This window comes from Pseudopodoces humilis, chromosome 9 (genome assembly GCF_049639895.1).
Source record: "Pseudopodoces humilis isolate 2021_Gansu_Grassland_sample_001 chromosome 9, ASM4963989v1, whole genome shotgun sequence".
Lineage (NCBI taxonomy): Eukaryota > Metazoa > Chordata > Aves > Passeriformes > Paridae > Pseudopodoces > Pseudopodoces humilis.
This window is the reverse complement of record NC_142208.1, coordinates 33,895,172-33,919,797: the sequence shown is the minus strand read 5'-3', so window position 1 is coordinate 33,919,797 and position 24,626 is coordinate 33,895,172. Positions and strand designations below refer to the sequence as shown.

The window sequence follows — 24,626 nt, the reverse complement described above, 5'->3', positions numbered from 1 at the left end:
CAGACGTGGTCACCCTACCATGTAATTTTACCCATGTCTGTATCCAGGCTGCAGCCAAAACCACATTTATTTTTGTAGAGAGAAATGCACAGAGGACCTGGAATACAGCAAGTCAGCACTGCTGGAGAGAAAAACAGAAAGAAAAAAACAACAGCGTGGTGGTTGCTGTTGCATCAATAAGCAGGTCAATATTTAAGTTCCTTAGAAAAAAAAAAAATTCCCTGATAAAATCCCGTGAGAGATGCTAAGTGGGATCAAAGCTGTGACACTGGTGAGCAGTGGGTGATGTGGGGGCACACCCCTGGCACCCTCATTTAGGGATCAGCAGCAGAGAAGAGGAACAGAGGGAAGAGGGCAATGGGAATACCTGGACAGGTAAGAGACAGGAAGAGCAACGGAGCTGCCCTCTGCTGACTGTCTGCTTTGTTGAACACTGCTCTGATCCAGCCCTGCTCAGCCACAGCGCAATCCGACTGGCCAGGCTGGCTGTGAGCTGTGTGTGCCAGCCAGCTCCACACTGATCTCCTGCCCAGCCCAGCCAGATCCACACTGATCTCCTGCCCAGCCCAGCCCAGCCAGATCCACACTGATCTCCTGCCTGGCACAGCCAGATCCACACTGATCTCCTGCCCAGCACAGCCAGATCCACACTGATCTCCTGCCCAGCCCAGCTCAGCCAGATCCACACTGATCTCCTGCCCAGCCCAGCCCAGCCAGATCCACATTGATCTCCTGCCCAGCCCAGCTCAGCCAGATCCACACTGATCTCCTGCCTGGCACAGCCAGATCCACACTGATCTCCTGCCCTGCCCAGCACAGCCAGATCCACACTGATCTCCTGCCTGGCACAGCCAGATCCACACGGATCTCCTGCCTGGCACAGCCAGATCCACACGGATCTCCTGCCCAGCACAGCCAGATCCACACGGATCTCCTGCCCTGCCCAGCACAGCCAGATCCACACTGATCTCCTGCCTGGCACAGCCAGATCCACACTGATCTCCTGCCCAGCACAGCCAGATCCACACTGATCTCCTGCCCACTACAACCAGATCCACACGGATCTCCAGCCCAGCACATCCCCATGCCCAAGCTGGCAGCAGCGTGGTGCCCCGGCCACTGCCGCAGCACCGACAATTCCGTGCTGCAATGAGCTGCTCCAGCTAATTAACTCCAAAAATCACCCAGCACTCGAGCCAGTGTTGCTGCTGCATCGTGTCCGTGGATGCCTGGACTCATCCAGTGCCCAGCTCGGCTGTCCCTGCCTGCTGTGCCGTGGGGGTCGTGGTGGAACATTTTGGGCTGGTCCAGCCGCTCTGTTCTGCCATTTCAAATCAGGGGTCCCTTCAGTAACCCCCAAAATCAATAACCCACATGGACATCAGTGGTGAATGCAGTGCTGTGACAGGTCCGTGGCCCACACCTGCTGGCACCTGGGCTAGGGGAGTTTCCTGCTGGAAAGTATTTATTGAACAGCAAAACTCCTGGGGATCTCAGAATGAAACACAGACCCAACGCTTCCCAACTCGGACCAGTTCTCGCGCCTCTCATGGCATTTTCTGTCACTCAGGTTAAATACACGTGACCTATTTAACTTACACCTTTTTTTTTTTTTTTAAGTTAAAAACATCATTGCTAAACCCTCTTTGAAATGAGAGAAAAGGAGGAAAGATGAGATTCAAGTTTCACGCAGATTATCACGATGATCAACCTGCTCTGCCGAACGGCTTCGCTCTGAACTCGCGTCCATCTTATACAAGGTTTAAAAGCAAATGGGAGCAGCTACTCCTTTAGCACCTTAAACACTTTCTCTCCCAATAAAAGGCAGCCGTGTAGCTTTAACCCAGCGCTTCGCTGAATTCCCAAGGGCTCAGCATCACCCACTCTGCGGCTGCTCCATCGCTCCCGTAGATGGCAAGCTGTGCTGCGCGGGGATGCTGTGCACGGCTCCGTTATTAATGAACCCCCGCTCACAGAAACCCGAGCAATAACGAAAGCTCCTCAGCCAGCTCCGGCTCCGCGTTTCTCCCCTCCTTGTGCGCGGAGCATCGCTCCATCCATCCCACCTCCCCCGCCCGCCCCCGCCGCCGGCCCGGCCCCCGGCTCCTCCTCCCCGCTCCCGCCCGGCTGGGGGACGCCCGCCGGTCCCGCTCAACAAGTTCCCCTCGGCGGGGGGCCGGCCGAGGGGACCCCCCGACAGCGAGCCCCCGCTCAGCCCATGAGGGCAGCGGGGGAGCGCGGCGGCGGCGGCGGCGGCTGCGGCTCCTCCGGCGGCTCGGCGGCTCCGCGGCAGATGCGCCCCGGCGCCCAGGCGCTGACGCCCAGCTCGCCCCGGCGGCTGGAGGGAGATGCTCGCCCAGACCGCCGCTTCTGCGTGAGGAAGCACAAGGTAAGGCGCTGCGAGCCCCCGAAATAGCCCCGTCCGCTGGTTCTGCCGGCGGAAAACTTCGTAGGGATGAGGAGAAAGGCTGGCGCTGAGCGCCAGCGTTATGCAATAGCGTATCTGCCTGCCTGGGAACGGCTCCTGCATCCAATAACTTTCGTGACAGATAAGGAGAGAATATCCCGATACGCGACTTTCTTCTAGAAAAATACCAGCGTTTCTTTGCCTGCTCCCCTTCCAGCGGTGCCTGGGAGGGGAGAGGGGAAGCTGGAGGATTTTTGGAGGATGCACGAAGTGCTTTGGCTTTTCACGCGGCTGATGGCGAGGAACTACCGCTGCTTATTAACTTCAGCCGTCCTAATGAAGTGTCCGTACAGCGGCGATGGAGGAACGCGGGATGTGTTCATCCCTGAACTTGCAGTACGGCACTTCATTAAAAGCCTAACCAACCCAAAAATCCTCCTCGGGGACGGAAGCTGCTGCTGCTATTCAGTGAACTGTGCAGGGTTCTCCCGATTTAAACACACCCGAGTCCCCCATCACCATCACCGACCACGCAGAAAGCGGGGATGCCGTGGAAACGCCGTAGGAAAACGGGACAAAAGGTAGCGGGGAACCGTCCCCAAAGTCACGGTCCTTGCATCCTGCGAGGCATCCCGAGCTGCCCGCTCTGCTGTTCCATCTCGCCTCCCTCGCTAGTAAAAATCCTCTGCCGTGACCTCGGCGCCTGCACTTAATGCCGTGTTTACGGAGAGTTACGGCAGCGAGGGGATGCAGGACTGCAGTTCCATGGGATCTGCCTGGGGGAGGCGGGGGGACCGCCAGCCCCGGCTAAACAGGGACATCTCGCACTGCTGGAAACAGGGAATTTATTCCCGGCTTATGTCACCGTCTCCCGAGGGCTCCGTCCCAAGGGAGCTGTGCCCCCCGCTCAGCCGCGAGTCGGAATAGGGAATGGAGCGCTTTGCTTTGACCTTGTGGGTCTAAGCAGCTTAAAATCCCGCACGGAGGAGAATTTAACTCATTAAGCTCTAAAAATGGGAAGTCTGGGAAGATCTCTTTTTCCCAGCCTCGGAGAATCGTTTCTTTTTCCCCCAGCCGAATGCTGGCAAGTGCTAAGGAAAGGCAAACCAGTAACAGGTCATGTCTGATATAAACTGGGGATTTATTCCCTCAGCGTTAAGTGCTGGATGGTGCTCGGATTCACAGGGCTGCCAGGAATGCTGCATGTATCAAGGTTAAAATCTGGATTCTAGATGGAAAAGCTCCCAGCTAAAAATAAATAAATAAATAAATAAATAAATAAATAAAAATAGTCACATGATATGCAAACTATATCCTAGCCATGGACTGGGATTAATTTAATGTCAAATTCCAAGCCAACGGACCAATAGTAAAAATAGGAAATCAGGGAGAGGAATGGATCTCCTCACTCTTGGTGTGATGCCTCTTGGTGTTCCACCAGCCTGCTCGTGCCTGGCTGGCTGGACTACAATGATCTGTTCCCTCCGAGTACAAATAACAGTTCTAAGTTAAAAGCTGGATTTTACTCCTGGCATTAAAAATTCATATTTAAATGAAAATATCTCAGGGCTCAGGTATTACTGATTTATCACCTGGAGGGTGATATTCTGCTGTACAGTGGTGGCATAGGGTCCCTGATTCCAGGAGAAATCCATGATGAAGATTGCTAATCCAGAGACTCAGACTGGATTGTTCCAATTCCAACAGTTCTAAAATAAAATTCCTGCCCCAGAGTTTAAGGTGGTGTTGCTTTGAAAGCATCCTCCCTTCACATGATGGGGAAAGCTGATACTAAATGAGCTTTTTTTTAGGGCTTTTTTGTAAGGATGTCACAATGCCCTTGATGAAAAATGTTTGTTCTTTAGGACTCCATCATTATCAACGATGTTTTTAACGAGATGCTCGAGATAATTCTAATCCTGGATGGAATCAGTGCTTTTCCCTGGGACTGACACGTGAGAAATGAGCTGGGCAGGAGCAGCACGAGAGAAAGTGTTCAGTTCCTTACGAGGAGGGCGAGCACTCAGTGTTCAGCGCACCCTGGCACTAACTGAGCTCACAAAGGAGCTCCAAGATCCTCGCTGCCTTCTTCCCCAGTTAACCACTGCACTGACAGAGCATTTCTGCATCAGGGGAACACACAGCATATTCTACATTCTGATCTAGGTATAATTAACTCAGAAAATAAAGTGGGAAGTTGAGTGGAGAGGAAGACAGGGAAGGGAAATGTGGTGAAGAAGCCCAGGAGCTGCCCAAGTGCCGAGTCACGGAGTGTGCGTCACCTCCAGCGGCCACACACCGCTGGTCACCACCAGCACACTGCCTGGGAATCTAAAAATCCAAACCCAGCCAGGGGTTGTACACAAGGCAAGGAAATACCAACACTAATGTTTGCTTCTGGAGGATTTAAAAGTGAACTTAGTCATGACGGTCCTTTGCCGTGACTGATGTGGAAACCGGTCAGGGAAACCTGTGAGCTTGCCAAAAATTCCTGCTAACATGTAAGGATACCTCCACAGAGCTCTTGAGCTATGATGCCTCAAGGCTATTCCTTGTCCGAGCACAGGACAGGGAGAACTAGGGATGTGTAGTCCCATAATTCATGCCCACTTGAGGAAATGACAGTAAATCTAGAATACCTGAGGCCATAAAAAATTCACGTGATTATCTGAACTAGCTATTAATAAAAAGCTCTCATATTCTGCTTTATGACAGGCACGGTTTAAAATTTGTCTAAGATATTAAAAAACATGTAAGCAACAAATCTATTTTATAGCACAATACTCCCTTGTATTTTTACTGATCACTTTGCATATTAAATTTGCTTTATGAAAATGAAATCATGAGCGTATTTTAAGGAAAAAAATCATCTCAGAGTGGTAAATTCAGTGGGAGTTCCACATTCAGCCATCTGAAAACTGGTGCTTGCTTAGAAAATCCTGCATAACCTCTGAACACACACAGGTACAACTCCCTGGGTATTGACACTCAATTTTAAATTGTTATTGACCACAGAGAATGTGCTCAGAGCATTCTCTTATTGTAGTGGCACATCCCCATTTGGAGGCTGTTTACTCCAATTTTACTACATTCAGGCAGAAAAATGATCCATTAATACTCCTGAGAACAGTTCACCCTGTTCATGCTTTTGCTCTGTGTCAGGGTGATCCGTGCCTGAAAACTGCTCCCATTAAGACATCCCAGCAAAAGTCTCTCAGGCAAAGAGAACTGTGTGGAAAAATAACAATTCAGTGATCAAACAGCAACATTTGGTGTCCTCTTTGCCTGATTTTCTCCCCCTTTAGTGGCACATCACCGGGGCCTGATTTTGCTCCAGTTTTTTCCAGCTAAATCCACTGGGTTTGATACAGAGTATAGAGGAGTAAGGGCCATTTTCCAAGTCTGAGTTAAACAGAGATGGATTAAAAAGACTGAAGGCCTTCAAGTCTTGCTATGCTTAGGTGCAGAGCCAAACTTCTAAATCATTACAAGACGTTTCTGTCCTGGCAGGGAAGTGCAGGAGCTCTACCATGTCCCACTCCCCAGAGTTGCTAATACCTGGTCTCAGACTCAGCCCATATCAAAAATAGTTGTTAATCATCTCAGAAACCCCAGCTTTAACTCGTGTTTGTGACATCCATGGGCAAGAGAAGCAGGTTGCTGCTGTTATTTTTGCCTGCCCATGATTGCTGGAGCAAGCCTATAAATAAAGCCCACGTAGTTACCAAATTAAACCAGTTTAAAAACAAAAGCAGAGGAAGCTCCTTCCATCTGGCCTGAGCGAGGAGGAATTGTCACAAGCTCACAAAAAAAGGAGTTACTTCTTTTGTGCTCTTGCCCACCTTCCCTGCTTGTCTGACAGCTGCCTTTCTCTCCTCTTACATTTTTTTCCCCAGTTCTCACGTCAAGGCTGTGATTGCATTGCTTGGAACAATTTTGGTGAGGTCAAAGCTTATAAAGCCCAAGCACGGTGTAAATGACTTTTTAAAAGCTGGAACAGGGGCTCTCTGATGCTCAAGACAAACCCATTTAATACAGTCCCATTTCAGGACTGTATTTTAGAAGTTCGTAACACATCAAGTAGTTTTGGTCTGGTTAGTAATTTCCTGGGAGAAGGAAGAAGAGGGAATTCAGTAAAATCCCTAATTTTGGTGTATTTATGAATAAGCACAAAATCTACAACAATCTCAAGGTCTCCTTCCAACCATTAGTAATTGGTTGTTCGTGCCCATTTTGTTATTATATTCATTATTCTCAGCTGCAAATAGAGAAATGAATGAGGAGATATCCACAAGTACAGAAATTTAACTTGTGCATCAGTTGAATACATTTCTGTGTATCAAGGCCATCGGCAAATAAAACACAGCGATATCTCTACGGAGCTGACAAAGAGACAGATAAAACATCCCACTGCTGGAGAGAGTAATTCAGCAGAAATTATGCTTGAACTGCCTGCTGACAGTGATAACACTGATCCCTTCTGGAGACTGAGCCCAAGTTGCTGAATTCCAGAGGAATCCGTGTGTTTCAGCTGAGGAAGCTGCTGAGAAGAACGCGGCACGTTCCTGCATTCCCAATTTGTAATAAAAACACACAAAGCCACAAGAAAAGTGATGCAAATTATCTGTCTGGTGGCCAGTTGTGGTGCCTTCCCCAGCCAAAAAATATCCTTGAGAGGGTCTTTAATTATTACTTTAATGAACTTCCTAATCATCCCTATCACAAACAACCCATGCTGCAATCCAGAATCACAGGGTGGTTTGGGTTGGAAGGGCATTAAGGATCATCCCATTCCAATTCACTGCCATGGGCAGGGACACCAGGTTTATTTCTAAATCCTATTCCACGTTTTCCCAGGTCCACCAAACCTGGGAGCAACGTACTCAGGAACTCCACAACACTGTGTGTGCTTCCCTCTTCGTTCCTCACGTAGTTCTTCCCACATGGCACCAAAACGGTGTTCCCTGGAATGAGCAATTTCCATCAGAGTCCTCCTGTTTGATGAGAACCTGGGATCTGGGGAGTTTTAAGACAACTTCCCCTCACACAAGAATTTGGCTCTTCCTTCCCAGTATTTCAAAAGCATCTTAGATCCAGCTCTGAGGAAGCTTTGCAGCTTTAGGGACTGTAATTCCCCTCAGCAACTGAAGCTTTTTGCTCTACTAAAGCTCTTTTTGGGTAACTAATGGGAATTTTTGTACAATGCTCTAGCAGGAGTCACGTGGATCTGTGCAATTTCCCCAGCACCAGCAAGCTCAGATCCACCCGTACACGGATAATTCAGAATTGCAGCAGAACCAGAACCTGCCTGAAACCAGAAACTTCAGGAATGTGCTCCTCAAGAAGGTGACAAATGACACAGCTCTTATTTGGTGCTGGCTGCTGCCAGCAGTGGAGTGCAGAAACACATCTAGACAGATCCTATTCTCCAATTAGCATCCTGCTAATGATGTCAGGTTTTAGACCTAAATTACCCAGCTGAGTTGTTTAACAACACTTCACACCCTCCCAAGCTTGTCTGCCTGGAATCCTGATCCAAGCAGGAAGAGCTGACAAGGCTCTGATGCCTCACAAGCACCGACCCCAGGAATGTCACTGTCATCTCCCATTGTAGGGAGCTCCAGCAGATGGGATCACCTGCATTCCCAAGGGAATGCTCTGATCTGCAGAGCAAAAATTAAGGATGCAGGATCGAAGCCTGCAGCTGGGACCTGCTCATCTGCTTCTTCCCCTTCACCCAATGCTTGAACATCTCTGATGAAGGAACAAAACCAGCTGCAGTTTCTGTAGGTCTCACAGTCTGGCCATCCCTGAGATCCAAGGCTGGACAGGGCTTGGAGCAGCCTGGGACAGTGGAAGGTGTCCCTGCTCATGGCAGGGATGGGATGAGATGATCTTAAGGTCTTTTCCAACCCAAACCCTTCCATGATTGTGTATTCTCAGCACTCAGATCCCTCTGTGCAGAGCTCTGACAGTTTTACAACTCTGTTGGTCAAAGCTAAAGAGCAGCACTGCTTTTTCCCTGTCATTTTCCTTAAACACCCACAAAACCTATTGATGTCAACTAAGAACAATTAAACTTAGTATTCAGCAGTAATGCCAATAAGGAACTGCCTTAAACCCTTCCTTTTAACAGCTTGACCTTTAAATTATTTACCAGAAAGTCCCATAAAAATGAAAAACCTTCCAGTGCAAGTCCTGTGGCTTTTGGCTAGCCAGGAGAGTGCAAGCAGAACTATTAGGGATTCTCCTAGCAACCCATCCTCAGCACCATCCTCCTCCTCCTCCCCCTGGAGCAGGGACAAAGCCTTGCCCAGATTTACATGGCAAAATAATGCTGAAGGAACCTTCCCTCCTCTCGTCCTCGGAACTGCAGAGCACAGAGAGAAAAATCAGCCTCGCTCTCTTTAACGGTGACATTATTTTTTCCAGTCCACTAAATCCCAGCAAATGTTTGAGATCAGAACACTCTGAATTCACAGGGAGTGAATATCTTGTGACACTGCATTTGTTCCACTGGGAAGTTAATAGTTATTAACTCACCCCATAACTCTACGCTGGTTTTAGTGCAAGTGCAAATCTCCTGTTAATGGTGCTATTCCTTGCAAAATTCTGTTATGGGGAAAATAACCCTGATTTTCCAGAATTTTATCACGTTGAATGGATTCCTTTTAATTGTATGCATGGAACAATATAGGAAGCAACAAAACCTAAGTATTATTAAAATTTGTGTTCCGAAAGCATAGTAGAGATGTCAAAATTAAAGAGAATTGCCTCTACCAGCTGCATTCAGGAAAACTGGCTTGGTTTGTAAGGAAAATTTTAAGTAGTTTATCCTCCAGTAGATTCCTCTTTTATCTAAAAGTCTCCAGGCTTATTAAATCGTACGTTTTATTTGTTGCTACTTAGTTCTGAAGCTGAAGCTCACAAGAGCATTTAAAGGCATTTATTGGGTACCTCAGCCATTAGCTATGATTTTATACAGATCCTGCCAATGGATGGGAGAGGGGAAAAGACAAATCCAGTGCCTCACAAACCTGATAATTCCAAAGGAAGACTTCCAAGGCACTTGGAAATGCAGCAGTACGGATGATTTTGGTATTGAGCAATAAATAAGGAAGTTCAAGAGAGAGAAAATTCAAGTTCAGCGCCTCAGGGTTTCAAAACAGAGGTAAAAAAATACTGGTTTGACATTTAGCAGCACTGCTAAGTCTGTTATTCTACATGAACGACTTTGTGATGAAATAAAGACAGGCTGGGCTACCCCATCAGTTTTTCTAATAATCCTCTCATCCGTACTTTTTATTCCCTAAAAACTGGGAATACCTGCACCCTCAGATTTATTTGGAAGTCAGAATTTCTCCTCAGTTCTTTTGTATTAAAACCCTCCAAAAATTCCTAACACAGGCAAAATTTCTGCAAATTTTATAATTAATAACTGTCTAAGATAATCTGTATTTTCAAAAATTTTTTATCATGACAGTCTTCTTTACTGGACATTACTTTTAGGATGATACTAAATAATTTTTTAAGTTTCAAACATAACAACACTGTCAGCTAATTAACAACTAGATTCCTTTGAAAAGAATAAAAATACTCATTTAATGAAGTCAAAATGTATGGGATATTTAGAATTAATCTTAGGTTTCTAACCTGGATTTGTTTCTATGAAGTAAACCTGAGTTTCTTTCTGCTCTTTATTTTTAACAGTACAATTGGATAAATATTCCATGGATACACTTATGACTTATAAACATCGAATAGTTTTTGCAAAGTAAGTGGCTTAAGATGATATTTAGGCATATAAAAATTATATCTGAGGCAGTGGGGATTTCTCAGGAGAATGTCCAGCCTGGAAATATCCAGAAGCCCAAAGATGCTGCAGATCACTTCCCACTTTCCGTGCAAAAAGCCAATTATTTGCAATTCCCTGCATTATTTTAAGCCCATCCATCCATCCACAAATTCCTGTGCGCTCTTAATACGTGCACAGATGTTTCCAGCTGCATCTCCAAAACCTTTATTTGCTCTGGAAACCCAAGGACTGAAATCTGTGCCTTTCATCTGCATTTAGAACCTGGAAAGTTTAAGCCCACTCTGCGTATTAACACATCCTGAATCTGCTTCTGTGTCATAAAACTGACAGAGATAAAATGGAAATTGCAAGGTGAGTTCCAAATTCTCTTCTCCCCTCATTAACCAACCAGCCTGGAAATTCCACATTGGAATTCTCTTCCCAGAGCAGTGACTTTGCAGAGTTTGGGATACACAGTGAAGGTCCTGCAAAGATTTGTGCCACCTAACTGGTGGTTTCCATAATTACCCTGGAGATTTCATACTGATTTAAGGCTTCTCTGTGCATCACTTTTTAGTTACTATTATTATTATTATTATTACTACTACTACTATTGTTGCTATTGTTACTATTGTTACTATTATTGCTATTGTTACTACTACTATTATTACTACTATTACTACTATTATTACTATTATTATTATTATTAAATTTATTTCCATAGTCAAACATAGAGGGATGCTGCTTAAGAGTAATCAGCCACAAGTTTATAAACAAATCAAAGCTAGAAACCTCAAAACTAAGCTTGTGATTACTTAAATATTTAGTTTAGCAATTCAGCTCTTTGTTTGGAGTAAGTACAGATAAAAAGTTGAACTCTATTATCTGCATGTAATTGGCATCTGCAACTAAAATTCAAATGCAGAGGCTTTATTACCCCCCTGACAGCACAAGGCATAAATTGAGAAACTCCAGCTCAGACACTTCAGCTTCCTAAAGTATCCAAAAATCCTGCAGAGACCGCGCTGTGGCAGTGCCTAAATAAACCAAAATAGGAGGCAACACTTTGTCCAAACCAACAATGAAAGCCAACAGGAAATATTTTATCAACTCTTCCCTGTGAAGTGTTTAACTCACAATTGACTCTTTGCTCAACTGTTCTTTTATCAGCTGAGCACAGAGAATTCCCCTCAAGAGACACTGGGATTCGAGCAAGGCTTCAAAAAAATACCAACTTCTTTTGGTTGTTGTCATTCTTAATCACAGATATCTCTAAAATTATTACTCCCAGCTACTAGTGGGAATAAAATACTCTGTATCAGCTAAATCAATCAGGCCAGTGCAGTTGGGAAAGGGAGACAAGCAACTTGGTGAAGAATCAATTTATTGGCTATTAAAGACATGCTTAAAATTAACTGCAAAATAAAGTTCCCCATGTATCTACTCTGGAGGATATCTCCAGACTCCTGGTTTCAGCTGGGTGATGAATGGAATGGAATTCCCATGGATTCCATGGGAAGTCATCCCAAACCAACCCAACCATCCATCCTGCAGCCCCCAAAAATGGTGGGATTCAAGTGGGAGGTAAAATAATCTGAAAATTGAGACAGGTCACAGATACTGATGAAATATCAAGCCAATACTTGAAAATAAATTGCATGTTAATGGATCCTGCTGTCAAATAACCAAGTGCCCAAAAACTCACTTTGACAACTCCAGGGAATCCTAAGAGATGGTTCTAAAGGGTGATTTTCAGAGCTAACAGCCAATTTTTGTAGCCTTTTTGGGTAAAAACGTGGCTTTTTCAGACACAGTTACTGAATATTTCACATCTTTGTGAATGCAACATTTCATTTTTGCCACAGTTTCTTGGGAGCTCAGAAACTTCCCACTGGCAGATTTGGAACTAATGGCTGTAATGTCTGTTGTGTTCTTGTATTTAGGCTTTTTTTTTTTGTCGAATCATTCATTTACCAGACTGTTATGGAAAAGTTGCTTCCAGCAAATCTGAAGTGCAGAGTTTTGGGGTTCGACAGCAGTTTTTACAATAGATTTTAATGTGGTCCAGCTGCAAGCCAAAGGAGCAGGTTTGTTTCTTAGCCAGCACATTTTTCACTAAAACATTCCCAAATTCCAGCCCTAGATAGATAAAATGATGGATGCCTCTACTCCCTACCTGCTCTGATTGCACAGTGTCCCTCAAATAAAGGCATCTCTTCACTCACAAACATGATCACAATTAAAATACAGCCCAAACAGGCCAGGACAGGACACCGATGTTCCCCCACAACCAACTCCATATTTAGGGTTTCAACTGAACAAAAAATTCCTGACATTCAAATGTAGTTGATTTATTCCCCTCAAAATCTGTCCTATTTGTACCTCATATGTTAAGGGCACAGGGATAACTCATCTTACCCCTCTACCCTACTTTTATCTTTAGACTCTTTAGAATTTCCGTTTTATTCTCTCTTTTTCCCCAAAAAAGGGATTTGTCACTTTGGTATCAGATCTTAGGCTTGTATATATAAAATATCCAGTTGAAAACTGGGATCTGGAATCTCAGATTCCCTTATTTAAATGGTTTTGTCCTGAATTTTCCCTTCTTTTTGCTTCTTCTACAGACTGTGCACAACATCAGAGTCACAGAAAAACTTCTTCCCCTTCTCCAAGGACTGCAGCTCCCTCACCACTCCCTGTCAGACAGAAAAAGGCAAACTAGGGGGATTCCAGAATATTTCAGTTCCTTCTTCACAAATTACTGGGGCCAGGGAATTAAAACATGAAAAAAAAATTAAGTGATGACATGTTTTTGTGAGATTTTTGACCTTGGGCTCTGTGCCATGCACATCTGTGTGTATCTTTAGGGAAGTGTTACTTTAAAACCTCATAAACATTCAGTTTTCCTCTGAAAATGATTTCTTCATAAAGCTTTCTTACTTTAAATATAGACTAGTAAAGGATTCATTCCCTTGTGCCCCTGAGTTGGCTTTCTAAAACAGACGCTATTATGGCACTTAACTCTTCATGAGTTTCACATATTTTATTAAATAGACAAAGGAATTTTAATTAAAAATATATTTCAAGTACACCTGGAAGTCTCTTTACTTGTTTTACATTGTTCTTCCAAGTCCCTCTGAAGGTTTCAACAGGAGATATATGCAGAATGTTTGGATTAAGTGGGAATTTGGTAATTCAGCAGGTCTCAGGGAGAAATTTGCGCAAAGGGAAAGTAAAAATTACAACTTCAAACGAGGTATAAAAATGAAATCTTAATTATGCAGCTACTCCACATCCCCTATGATCTGTACAACCACTGGGGTTTGGGGTTTTTTGGGGGTAGATGCTTTGTTAAGCAGTTGGCATCTTCTCCTCCTTGAGGAGGAGCTTGTATTTCAATGGCAGATTAAGTTAATTTCTGTGAATCATCACAGGTTTGGAGGGTTTTTAGTGCTTTAGGATCTTTTGGGATAAGCAGCTGTGTCGTAAAGGCACATTACTGCTTCTAGGAAAGGATGAGTTGTTTTGCATTTGAAGCAAAACCTTAATTGATGCACTGCTGACTTCCTCCAAAACTTCACTAATTCATAAATTTTATGCATCCAGCACTACCAACCAGTTGCTAGTAATAATTAATCTGCATTTAGTTTTAGCCGTGTGGAAATTTTTTATAAAAATCCAAATAATGACACCTCTAACGACCAATTAATTCCTTGCAAAGAACGCTGAATACATTACACAGCAAAATCGTGTTTGGTAAGCAAGCACACGCTAAAAATAATGCCAGTTTGACACTTCTTGCTACTAAATATTTGCATTAAAGGAGGATTAAGGGTGGGCAGAGCTTTCAACTTCTCCTCACTTGGACAAAGACACTCGGTTTTCAGTTTCCCTGTAGTTTTTCCTAACTATCAGGTAAATTCAGAGGACTGGCTTCCTGGGAGCACATATTCCTGAAGGAAATTGCTTCTGGGAAGCCCTGGCATGACATTTCTTATCCTGGGAAAACATTTGTGGAAAACCTTCTGTCCCCAGGAAAGCTCCTCTCTGAGGAGCAGGTATTCACAACAGATGGAGATAAAAAGCACCATTAAGGTACAAATCTCTAGGGAGTCACCAAGGGCTGCGACCTGACGGAATCGAGCGCATCGGTCGCGAGTCGCAGCCGTTTTCAGCGGGATCACAGGAACGTGGCTCAAATATTGCAAAAAGGGGGAGAAAATAACATTTCTGTTGTAACTTGAGGCTGTTTACCCTGTTTTTGGCTGCAGGCATCATGGTGAGTAAGGAGCCCAGCAAATGCTTACTCACCGCCTCGGACAGCGACGTCGAGCCCGCGGCTTCCCTGGCGCTGGAGATGAAATACGCGCTGGATCCCAACCGGCAGATCAAGAAACGGAACAAAGCCCTCCAGGTGAGGTTCAAGGATATCTGCGAGGCCCAGAACGAGCAGAGGGACAAGCAGCTCTCCACCTCCTCCACGCAGGACCCCGACAAGAGGGAGGCCAAGGCCATCTCCTACAAGACGGCCTACCGCAAGTACATGACGGTGCCCGCCCGCAGGTCCATCCCCAACGTCACCAAGAGCACAGGAGTCCAGACTTCCCCTGATCTCAAGAAGTGCTACCAGACCTTCCCTCTGGACAGGAAAAAAGGGAATATTCTGAAAAGCGCCTCGACCGTGGACACGTTACCGAGTGAGAACAACGGGTTCCTGATCGAGGTGAAGGACAGGGAGGGCCGGGGCTCGGGCGAGGCCGCGGCGTGGGGCAGGAAGGCCGGCAGCCTGCAGACGGCCGAGTTCATCTCCCACATCTCCGAGCGCGCCGCGCACGACGACGGCGCCGAGGCCTGGAAAAGCAGCGATTTGCACACTTCTCCCAAAGAGCCGCCTCCTCCTCTGCCCAACTTGGCCGAGCCCGGCGAGGAGGAGCCGGTGCGGCCGCCCGGCCGGGGCAGAGCGGTGGCGGCGCGGCTGGGGAGCGACGAGGCCGCCCAGCCCCTCCACGGGAGGGTCTTCAAGACTGAAGTGGCCACGGTTTACCTGCCGGCCTCACAGCCCGACCTGCCCGGCCTGGGCGACTGGGGGCCGTGCCCCGAGGAGGGCGAAAAGAGGACGGTGCAGCTGAACGGGGTGCAGCCCCCGGCCGGAGATGCCCGAGTTTGTGCGGCGCGGGCGCAGTGCCCGGCGCCCGAATGTAGTGACCAGAGCCTGCAGGTCAACGTGGCGCCCATGGAGGAGAGCCAGCCCTGCCGGACGGCCGTGGCCGTGAGCCAGGAATGCCAACAAATCGTGCCTCACACCGAAGTTGTGGACTTGAAAGCGCAGCTTCAGATGATGGAGAACCTGATCAGCTCTAGTCAGGAGACCATCAAAGTGTTGTTGGGTGTTATACAGGAGCTAGAGAAGGGAGAAGCTCACAGGGAAGGGTGAGTAGAAGCTTTTTTCATGAGTATGAGCTGATTGAAATGTCTTTTCCACCTTGAGTTTGCTGATGCCAACGCGCCCCTGCCGCTGCGCACGTGGCGCTCCTCACACGGACTTTTGCTGCTTTAGGATAAACCTGCCAGCAGCATTCAGATTGCTATCTGCCAGTCCCAGGGTGTAATTAAGTAATTATTTAACGAAGGGCCCATATTACATCTTCTTGTGCCTTTTCTAAGGAGAACGAGCCGCTCTCCAAACAGGATTAGCAAGGATGTTTTCACATCAGCAACTTGCATTAGCCATAATTCCTCACACGGCACGAAAAGCAGCAGCAAAACCTTAATTCTGTAAGAGACTTACCTTTTTAAGATTAAGGGATATTATTACAACTCCTAATGTAATTCCTTTAACGGCATATGAATCTCGTCTGGTTTCCTTTCGCCTGAATTTTTCATGGTATTTCTTTCAGAAGGAAATGAAATGGAAACTTTGAATATCAAAGTCTTCTTTGTAACTTTCACACAGCTCTAAACACAACAAACCCAATCAGAAAGAAATAAAATTGTGTTCATCCCTAACTGTCATTATTTAAATCAATCCATAAGGCATTAAAAATACTGAAACTATAACTCAGTACAACCTTTAGTCTTTACCTGGTTAGTTCAACCCATCTTTTATCACCTTAACAAACATTTTGGAGACTGACTTACCTTAGTTCCCTCATCTTTATTCAGGGAACGTAGCTCAAAATGTATGTGTGCTGTTTGTGTGGTTTGAAATACTTCTGTAATTAAATCACAATTTGCCCAGAAGAGATCAGGACTTTAAAATTAAGAAACCAACAGCCCATGCTACTTGAAGCAGCACCTGCTTTTGAGTCAGAAAGGTACATCTTAAATTTCTTTATGAATGTGGAAATCATGTGAATCCTTAAACTCAAAATGTTTGGCATTAGAAAGTCATCTTAGCTGGATCCTGCTGTCAACACAGCCGTTGTGTTTTGAGGTTATTTTACAGCTGTTATATTGTTATTTACATCCTGATCAATTATCAAGTCCTGGATATTCAGACTGGGACGTTTCTTGGCCTACCTGAAAGCCACACAGGTTTCTATGATCTTAAAGATCTTTTCCAACCTAAACAACTCTATCATTCAATTTTTTTTAAAAATTATTATTCAGAAAAAGAATTCCCCTGACTTTCTTAACTTCAACAAACTGCAGGAGCTTTGGGAAGAAGTGCCAAGCTGCTTTTCAACTCACAAAATACAGAAAACTATTTCATCATCATCGTAACTCATCACTCGCTCGTCGAGAACCCTGAGTGCACAAACACCCACATCACCCCCAGAGTCACCTGCTATAAATCCTCTGCTTCCTCCATACAGTTACATATGCAGATTTTATCCTTCCCAAAGATGGTACAGGTGCAGCAAATACAGATTTTTCATTGCCCTGACAGAGCAGAGCTGTTAATGCAGCCAGTGTTAGGAGTGTATCCCTGCCCTTGGCACAAAACAGATCTTGGCCAAACCAGCCAGGATTGTCTGCAAATAATTCCTCTGCAGCTGTCAGCCTTACAAAGCTGTATTAGCCCTAAAATGGTGAAATTATGCATAAATCCCAGTTTGGAATATCTTTACAGCATCTCAGACTCATGTGTTGGAGTTTACAAGACCCACTTGACCAAGAAGAGCCTATTTATTAGCACTGCTTTATTCCTGGAGCCACTTCCAGGTGCTACTGCACGTGATCCAGACATGTCCCAGACCCTGCTGCCCACTGAGGGCGTCGAGATGGGGAGGGAAGGAGAAGATTTTCGCATCCCTGCACTCCAGACCCCTCTGATTTTGTGGCTGCTGGATGCTTTGGAAGGAGACTGCACAGCTTTGTGCTCGGGACCTTCCGCAGTGATCCCTCTCTGCAGAGCTGGGAGAACACTCTGTTCTCCTGCAAACACCAACACATCATTAACACGAAGCCTGTCTTTATCCCTAGCTCCCTCAAATTACACAACTCCTGCAATAATAGGCTGCCCCATCCTTTTATTAGAATAATTCTTGCCAATTGCTGCATTCATCCTACAACATCTTTGCCACAGACCCTGTGTAAACCATTACGTATCCCCTCAGTGCCAGCATGTTGAGCTTTTTTTCCTGTTATAACCAGGTTTTAGGTCAGTTTAGATGAAGAATTTAAAGCAGTTCTACTGTTTATTGTAGCATCTTCCATCTGCTAGAACAGTAAGAGACGTTTTGTATTTATGGAACTCATCTACTTTTCTGATGTACATTAAACTCCTTAGAACAGCACATGCTACAAGGAACAAATACAAATAACACACTGCTGGTAAAGGGAAAAAAAACCAAAAAAAAACCACCAAAAGCAAAAAACAAAGCCCCAACTAAAATCTCTTAATCAGATTTTTCTGCCTTTAAGGAAATCAGCGTTCTTTAAGTGCTGTTGCAGTGCCATGGGACTGGTGCTCAGTGGATTCATTTTCACTAATATGCTGTAGGTCCTGAACTGCTATTACTGCAATTCATCACTAAATGAGTCGATGCCAGCAGAACTGTAGCAGCATCTCTGAAGGCAGCAGTCTCATCCTTTGGGTGCCCATCATCTGTGTGTGCTTTTGAAAATGTCAGTGCTCCATCATCTGCAATTAGCAACAACAGCCAGCACTCAACTCTGCTTGAAGGGAAGGGGAAAGACACTGGAGCAGGAGGAAAAGCACAAAATCTGTGATCCCACTCCCAATATCAAAGGGCATTATTAAAATCCTGTGTTATGTTCCTCGTTATTTACTAAATCTTTGGCAAAATGGCTGTTCTACCTCTCTGTGTGGAAGCTTCTACAAAAAAAGCCAATTACATCCTAGCAAACATTGCTGGATGCCTTAAGTCATGCATGAAGCAAGTGCAGAGCTGCAGCTTCAATTAAGAGTCCCAGCTCAGAGTTAAAAAAAGCATTGAATATTACATGATGCAGGGTGCAGCTTCACAACATAAACCCAGCTTTATTCTCTGGTTTTATTCTGATAAATTATCAGCAATCTCACTTTACAGACATATTTGTCTGTGCTCAGAGGAGAATTTAGGAAGCCAAATGTGTGAGAATCACTAAGGCTGTCAGGACTGCAAGCAAAAAGCAAGTTAATCATTCTGAAACCTGGCTAACGAAGATCTGTGAAATAGAGAACAGAGGATGAGCACATAATCAGAATTACTTTGCTGCTGCAGAACAGCAGTGACCTGCCCTTTAAATCCTTCCCGTGGAAGGAACAGTAATCTGGGCCCTCCTCATTATACAACAAATCAGCAATTTTAATAAACAAAGTGCTCAATTTGCCACACAAAAACAAGTCACAGTATTTTGGCTCTGCCAGGCCAAATGCTACACATTAGAAAAGAGTTAAATGAACCTGTTTCAGAGCTAATTTATATGCTTCTATTAGTCAGCAGTGGTTCAGGAATTTAAAGAGCTCTCAACAAACTCCTTCGAAGAGGCTTTGAGAGAACACGTTGTCATGGATGGAATTTAAATGTCATTGCACGTTTTTCAATGACTAAGGGATTTTTGTGCCTCACATTCTCATTTCTGAGCAGCAAGTAAGCCCATATTGTGTGTGTGGATGGAGGTTTGCACCCAAGAAGAGGGGAGCAGGGAGCATCCTCACCCGTGTCCTGCCCGAGCAGCACAGCCAGCACTGGTCCTCAAGGTCACCCAGAGTGATCCTCCTGCTCAGCAGCGATGGCAAACCCAAGTCAGGGAGCCAAAGCAATTATTGCCCGAGTTGTTTGCTCTGCTCCCTTTCAGGAGCCAGCCCAGCTCTTCAGAGCAAGGAGACAGAGCAAGGCAGGACCAACCTCTGCTGTCCAGCTCAATCCATCCCCCCCAGCTTCCAAACTGGAGCTCCTTATTTCACTGGAGAAAAGGAAGTTTAAAGGAGTTTACAAGAGCAAAGCCTCTGAAAGCACAGCCTTTGGGAGTGATGTGCCAGCTGCAGGAATGACAGGACAGGGCTTGGTTTGGGATTTCCCCCCTCGTTTTGTTTGTTTTGCTTTTTTTTTAATTGCAGCCCTGGCAAAGGGAAGGTTTAACAGGATCATTTCTGAGAGAAAACCAGGAAATGGAGGGAAACAATAGATAAGCTTAACTACAAAAGAAAGCTCACTAGAAACAAATACATGAAAAGCAGAAAGAATGCAGCAAATGGCATCTGGGATGCACAAATTGTGTCATATTCTGAGAGACTCCAGGGTTTGGGATGCTGTAAGAACAGTTTGGGAAGAGGACTGTGATGAGTGCCTTCATTTCCTGCTGTGACCTTTTCACATCCACTCATTCTGTCTGGAATCACCTCTGAAATGGTCACTTTCATTTCATTATCCCTGAAACCACCCCCTAAATTCTTCCCTCTTTTCTGTCACTGGAGCTGCAGTATTTTGGGGTGTGCATCACTTACAGATCATTCCCAAACACAGATACACCCAAACACCTCAGAAATTATAACAATCCACCTTCCTGAGGCAGGAAATCTCTTTGGATACATCTATCTTAGGAAAAAGGAGTAATTTTTGCACAAATCAGAGCTCCGTGGATCTTGTGATCCTTGAGCCAGGGATGGTTGAGTGCTGCTCACTCAACCCAAAGCAGGAGCATTACTGAGACACCAAAAGTCCATTTACCTTCCCTCACTTTAAGAAATTTGGTTTTCCAAGCTCTGAACCAGCCCTTTCCTGCTCCCCAAAGCTGGAGCACAGCAGGCACACACTGACACCTCACCACTGGAACTATTCCATGATATTCCAAAACCCCCTGGAGGTTATTCCAATACCTGCTGCCTGCCCGTGGGATCCCCTTGACTCCTCTCATCTAAAATTCTCTTATGTAAAAAAATCCCAGACCAACCAAGCAATGAAAGCTGACGATATAAAACTGATCACTGAAATATCCAGTATCACTGAAGGTAAAATATCCAGCATCACCCCAGGTTTAACCTCTAATTCCATTTTTTTTACCTCAAATTCCATTTTTTAAACTCAAATTTCACCTTTTTAACCTCACTTTCCTTTTTTTTTCTTTCTGAATTATCTCCCTAAAATCCATCTGGAGTTGGATCTCCAGAGGCAGGTACCAGGAGTATCTCAGAGCACATCATTTCACAGGCCTTCAAACCAGGATGAGATTTATATTTTTGATAGGCTTTTTCATTAGAGCTGGACACATTTATTCTGGGGCTGATAATCCAAGTTTCAGATCAGATTGTCAGAGTGGATAAAAAGGGCAAAGTCTCACAGTTCACAGACATCCTGGAACATTAATGTGTAATAATTCAGAGTACCTGGGTACTGTAACATTGAAGATTGAGAGCTCTTAAATAACCCTGCTGTCAGAGCCACTTTCTATCAATCCTTTGTGAGGAACAGAGTGGTGGGAGGCTTTCAGCAAGGAAATGAGGAAAAAAAAAAAAAAAGGAAAAAGTGAACACTTAACAACAACCAGAATGTGGAATAAACATATGGAAAAAAAAGGAATAATCACTTTAGCAAAGTTACTTGCCATTAATATTCTGCTTTCTCCCCCAAAAAATGCCACTAGGAATGTTCTGAACCTTAGAAAATAGAACTTATTTTGCTAATAAAGTCCAGCTTTTTATCTGCATATACTGCATGGGCACAATTCAATGGAAACTTATTTGAAATACCGAGAAAAATAATTTGATTTCTATCTGGTTGCTATTCACTGGACTTTAAAACCAAGAAGAAATGTCATTCCCCACCACAGCTCCCTGTTCCAGCCTGGGATCAGCAGCTTCAATGTGAAATTAAGGTTCAGGACTTTTCCAGGAGATTGGCTGCAGGGACACAAAGGCAAATAAAAGCAAATGTCCACAATTCAAAGCTGGAAACACTGATGGAGTCCACTAATGAAAGACTAAAAACAAGTGTAATCAAACAGTGTTTTTGCTAAATGTATCCATAGGAATTACCATGGATCAGAAGCTTCCCAATGTCACCAAGCTGCCCAAATCATACACCTGGCAAGGAGAGTTTTCCTGCTAAATCAGTCTTGGTTTGTTTTTTTGTTTTTTTGTTTTTTAAAAAAAAGAGGTAAGGAATTATCATGTTTTCACAATTAGAATAATCCTTTAATAACTGCAGTTTGGCTGCTGGCACTATCAGAATGCAGAGCCTGTAAAAATGGGACCAAAATGAGCTTTACAGTGTTAAATTTCTCACTGCTGTTCCTTCACCAGGAGATGAAACAACTGATTTCTAATTGACACCTCCTTCTGAGCCCCTGTGCTTGCACAAAGGTACAATTATCTCTTATCCTGACTGAGGAAAAATGGCAAAAAAGAGGAAAAAGGCTTGTCTGAAGTTCGGGGTGTTTTGTTTTTAAGCTGCAGAGGCTCCAGCTACGCCAGGTTCCAGATTTAGGACAGGCTTAAAAAAGCTCCTGTGTAGCACATTTAGGAAAGTGAAGGTGAAAAACTGGGAGATGATGGAGAGCTGAGCTGGATTCAGGGTTGGAATGAGATGATCTTTAAGGTCCCTCCCAACCCACACATCCTGCGATCTGTGGCCTGAGGAAAACTGATGGGAGGAATTCCCAGGCATGGATGTGTCCATCCTCCCTGATCCCGCCTCTGGCTCACTGCTGGAACTGTTCTCACTCACACCTGGACAAAACCAGTCCACACTGTCCCACAGCTCCTCCAGGTTTTGCTTTGAGCTTTGCCAAAACAGAGGAATTTTGCAGATGGATGAGTAATTCCCTGCCATGGAACCTTTTTTCCCATGTTAAACAGTGGTTAGTAAAACAGTGAAGTGAAACTGGGACAATTCTGAGCTTTTTGGGATGCTTTGTTGGGATGGTTTTTGCATGTCATGGAGGGATCAGTGCTCCAGGTCAAAGAGAAGGAAAACTGCCATTCCAAGGGAGCCTGGAAATCCCTCCAAACATTCCCAACTGTGTTTGGACCTCTTTTCCTAAGAGGATGATGAAGGGGGATGATCTGTGCCCCATTAATCACTGCATGAACCAACCAGAAGAGGACAGACACAACCATGTGGGGGAACACTGGGATTTTTCCCCCTTGATTCCAGTATCAGAGAATCCCAGAATGGTTTGGGTTGGAAAGGACCTCCAAGACCATTCCAGTCCATCCCCTGCCACTATCCCAGGCTTCTCCAAGTCCCAGTGTCCAACCTGGCCTTGGCCACTCCCAGGGATCCAGCTGGGCAGGGCCTCCCAGGGAACAATTCCTTCCCAATATCCCAAACCTTTCTCCAGTTTAAAGCCACAGAAGCTGGGGGTGGTCCAGTAACTCCTCAGGATGAGAGGTTGGATTGCAGAGGCCAGCAGAGGTATTTTGGCATTCAGAAGGAAGTTCACCCTCTGGAATGGTTTGAACCTGGTGTGAGTTAGGTCATTTTGTTGATAAATAGGAGATTAGTTTACATTACTGTCATCCACACAAGCTCTGAAGAAATCCCAGGTGTGGGGTCTGGAACGTGGACAAAACTCAAGCAACTGCCACACTCCTGGTCTGTGGTTTCTCCTCAAATTCCCATTATCCAAGGAAATGAGAAAACTCCAAGTACTGGGACCTGCTCAGGCTGCAGCAGACAGAGTTCAGCACTTCCATGATCCTTCCTGCTGGTTTTTTATCTCCATACATTTTCCCATCCCTCTTGCAAGTACAGAATCCCAGAATCATACAGGTGGGGAAAGACCTCCAGGACCACCAAGTCCAACTTGTGCCTGATCCCCACCTTGTCACCTGCCCAGAGCCCTGAGTGCCACTGGAACCCCAAGCACTGGCTCCACACAAACACCACCATCAGTAGCCAGCAATTCTCCTCCCTCTTTGAATTTTATGCTACTGCACAACATTTGGAATTTTAAACAAGTCTGGCTGCTGCAGTTATTATCTGAAGCCAGTGTGGGCTTAGAGGTATAATGCACAAAGGGTATTTGAGCTTGCACTGAAATCTTAATCACAGCAAAATGATGAAATAATACCACAGACTTTGATTTCTCCCATCTTCCCTCCTTTATAGAAACAGGTCCTGGGAGCAGCCTCAATTTACAAGTCCAAGCCAAGCAGAATCCCAGGCATTGTGTTTTAGGAACTCCTCAGCTCAGGGTGGGAGCAGCAGGAGCTGTGAGGGCACAAGGATTTCCACCATTCCACATCACCCCAGCTGCTCCCAAGAGTTACACCCACAAAATGAAATATAAAATTCCATGGATTTGGGTGTGTAAGAGCAGTGGGATGCTGCAGGAAAGGATGGGGGTGCAGCAGATCTGATGATGAGCTGGATCCAGGTAACGACCCCAAATCCAGCCCTGAATCCTCCATCCACAGGAAACCAAAGCAGAGATATTTGGGATGAAGGGGGAAGGGACAGAGTTCACCCCAGCCTCAGCCTGGAATGTGCTCCCAGAACCTGCTGGAAGTGCCTAAGAATTACACACCAGCAATGCAGCTGTGGTTCCACCAGAGCAAATTCCCTGGATTGTTATTAACACCTGGAGCAGACAATTTAATTATCCTCCTGATTTTTCTGATGAGACAGCAGAGGCACAAATATTCAGGAGAGACATTTAACCTTGTACACACCTAATTCCTGTAAGATTTTATGATTTCACTTGAAAAACATTTTAATTCTCTTCGTTCTCACTGTGTTGTTTTTTTTCAAAATAACTCAACAGTCCTATTAAAATATATATTCATTTAAAAAACAAAACAAAACACTCCCTGGCTAACCTGAGTATAATACAAAATGTATTTACAGGGTGAAAGCACTTGAATTGCTGTCGTGGGAGTCGTGCCGTACGCCCACAGTGCAAATACCTTAAAAAGCAAATTAGTCATCTGCTTCCAACTGTCAGGATACAGCAAAGACAAACCAGTGTCTTGGAAAGAGCCTGAAAAATCTCACCATTGAGTTTGTGTGCATGGCAAAGGATTTTTTTCAGCCA

The 24,626-nt window shown here is 45.0% G+C and overlaps 2 protein-coding genes across 4 annotated transcripts in view; one reads left to right on the top strand and one right to left on the bottom strand.

Annotated features, from left to right (window-relative positions):
* DOCK1 (dedicator of cytokinesis 1) overlaps window positions 1-24,626 on the bottom strand; it is a 261,997-nt gene that overhangs the window by 134,829 nt on the left and 102,542 nt on the right. The window lies entirely within an intron of this gene.
* INSYN2A (inhibitory synaptic factor 2A) overlaps window positions 2,299-24,626 on the top strand; it is a 39,943-nt gene continuing 17,615 nt past the window's right edge. The window contains exons 1-2 of the mRNA XM_005528841.3: window positions 2,299-2,389; window positions 14,474-15,632. Of these exons, the coding sequence (XP_005528898.1) occupies window positions 14,479-15,632 (1,154 nt within the window). The 5' untranslated portion in view covers window positions 2,299-2,389; window positions 14,474-14,478. The remainder of the gene's footprint in view (window positions 2,390-14,473; window positions 15,633-24,626) is intronic.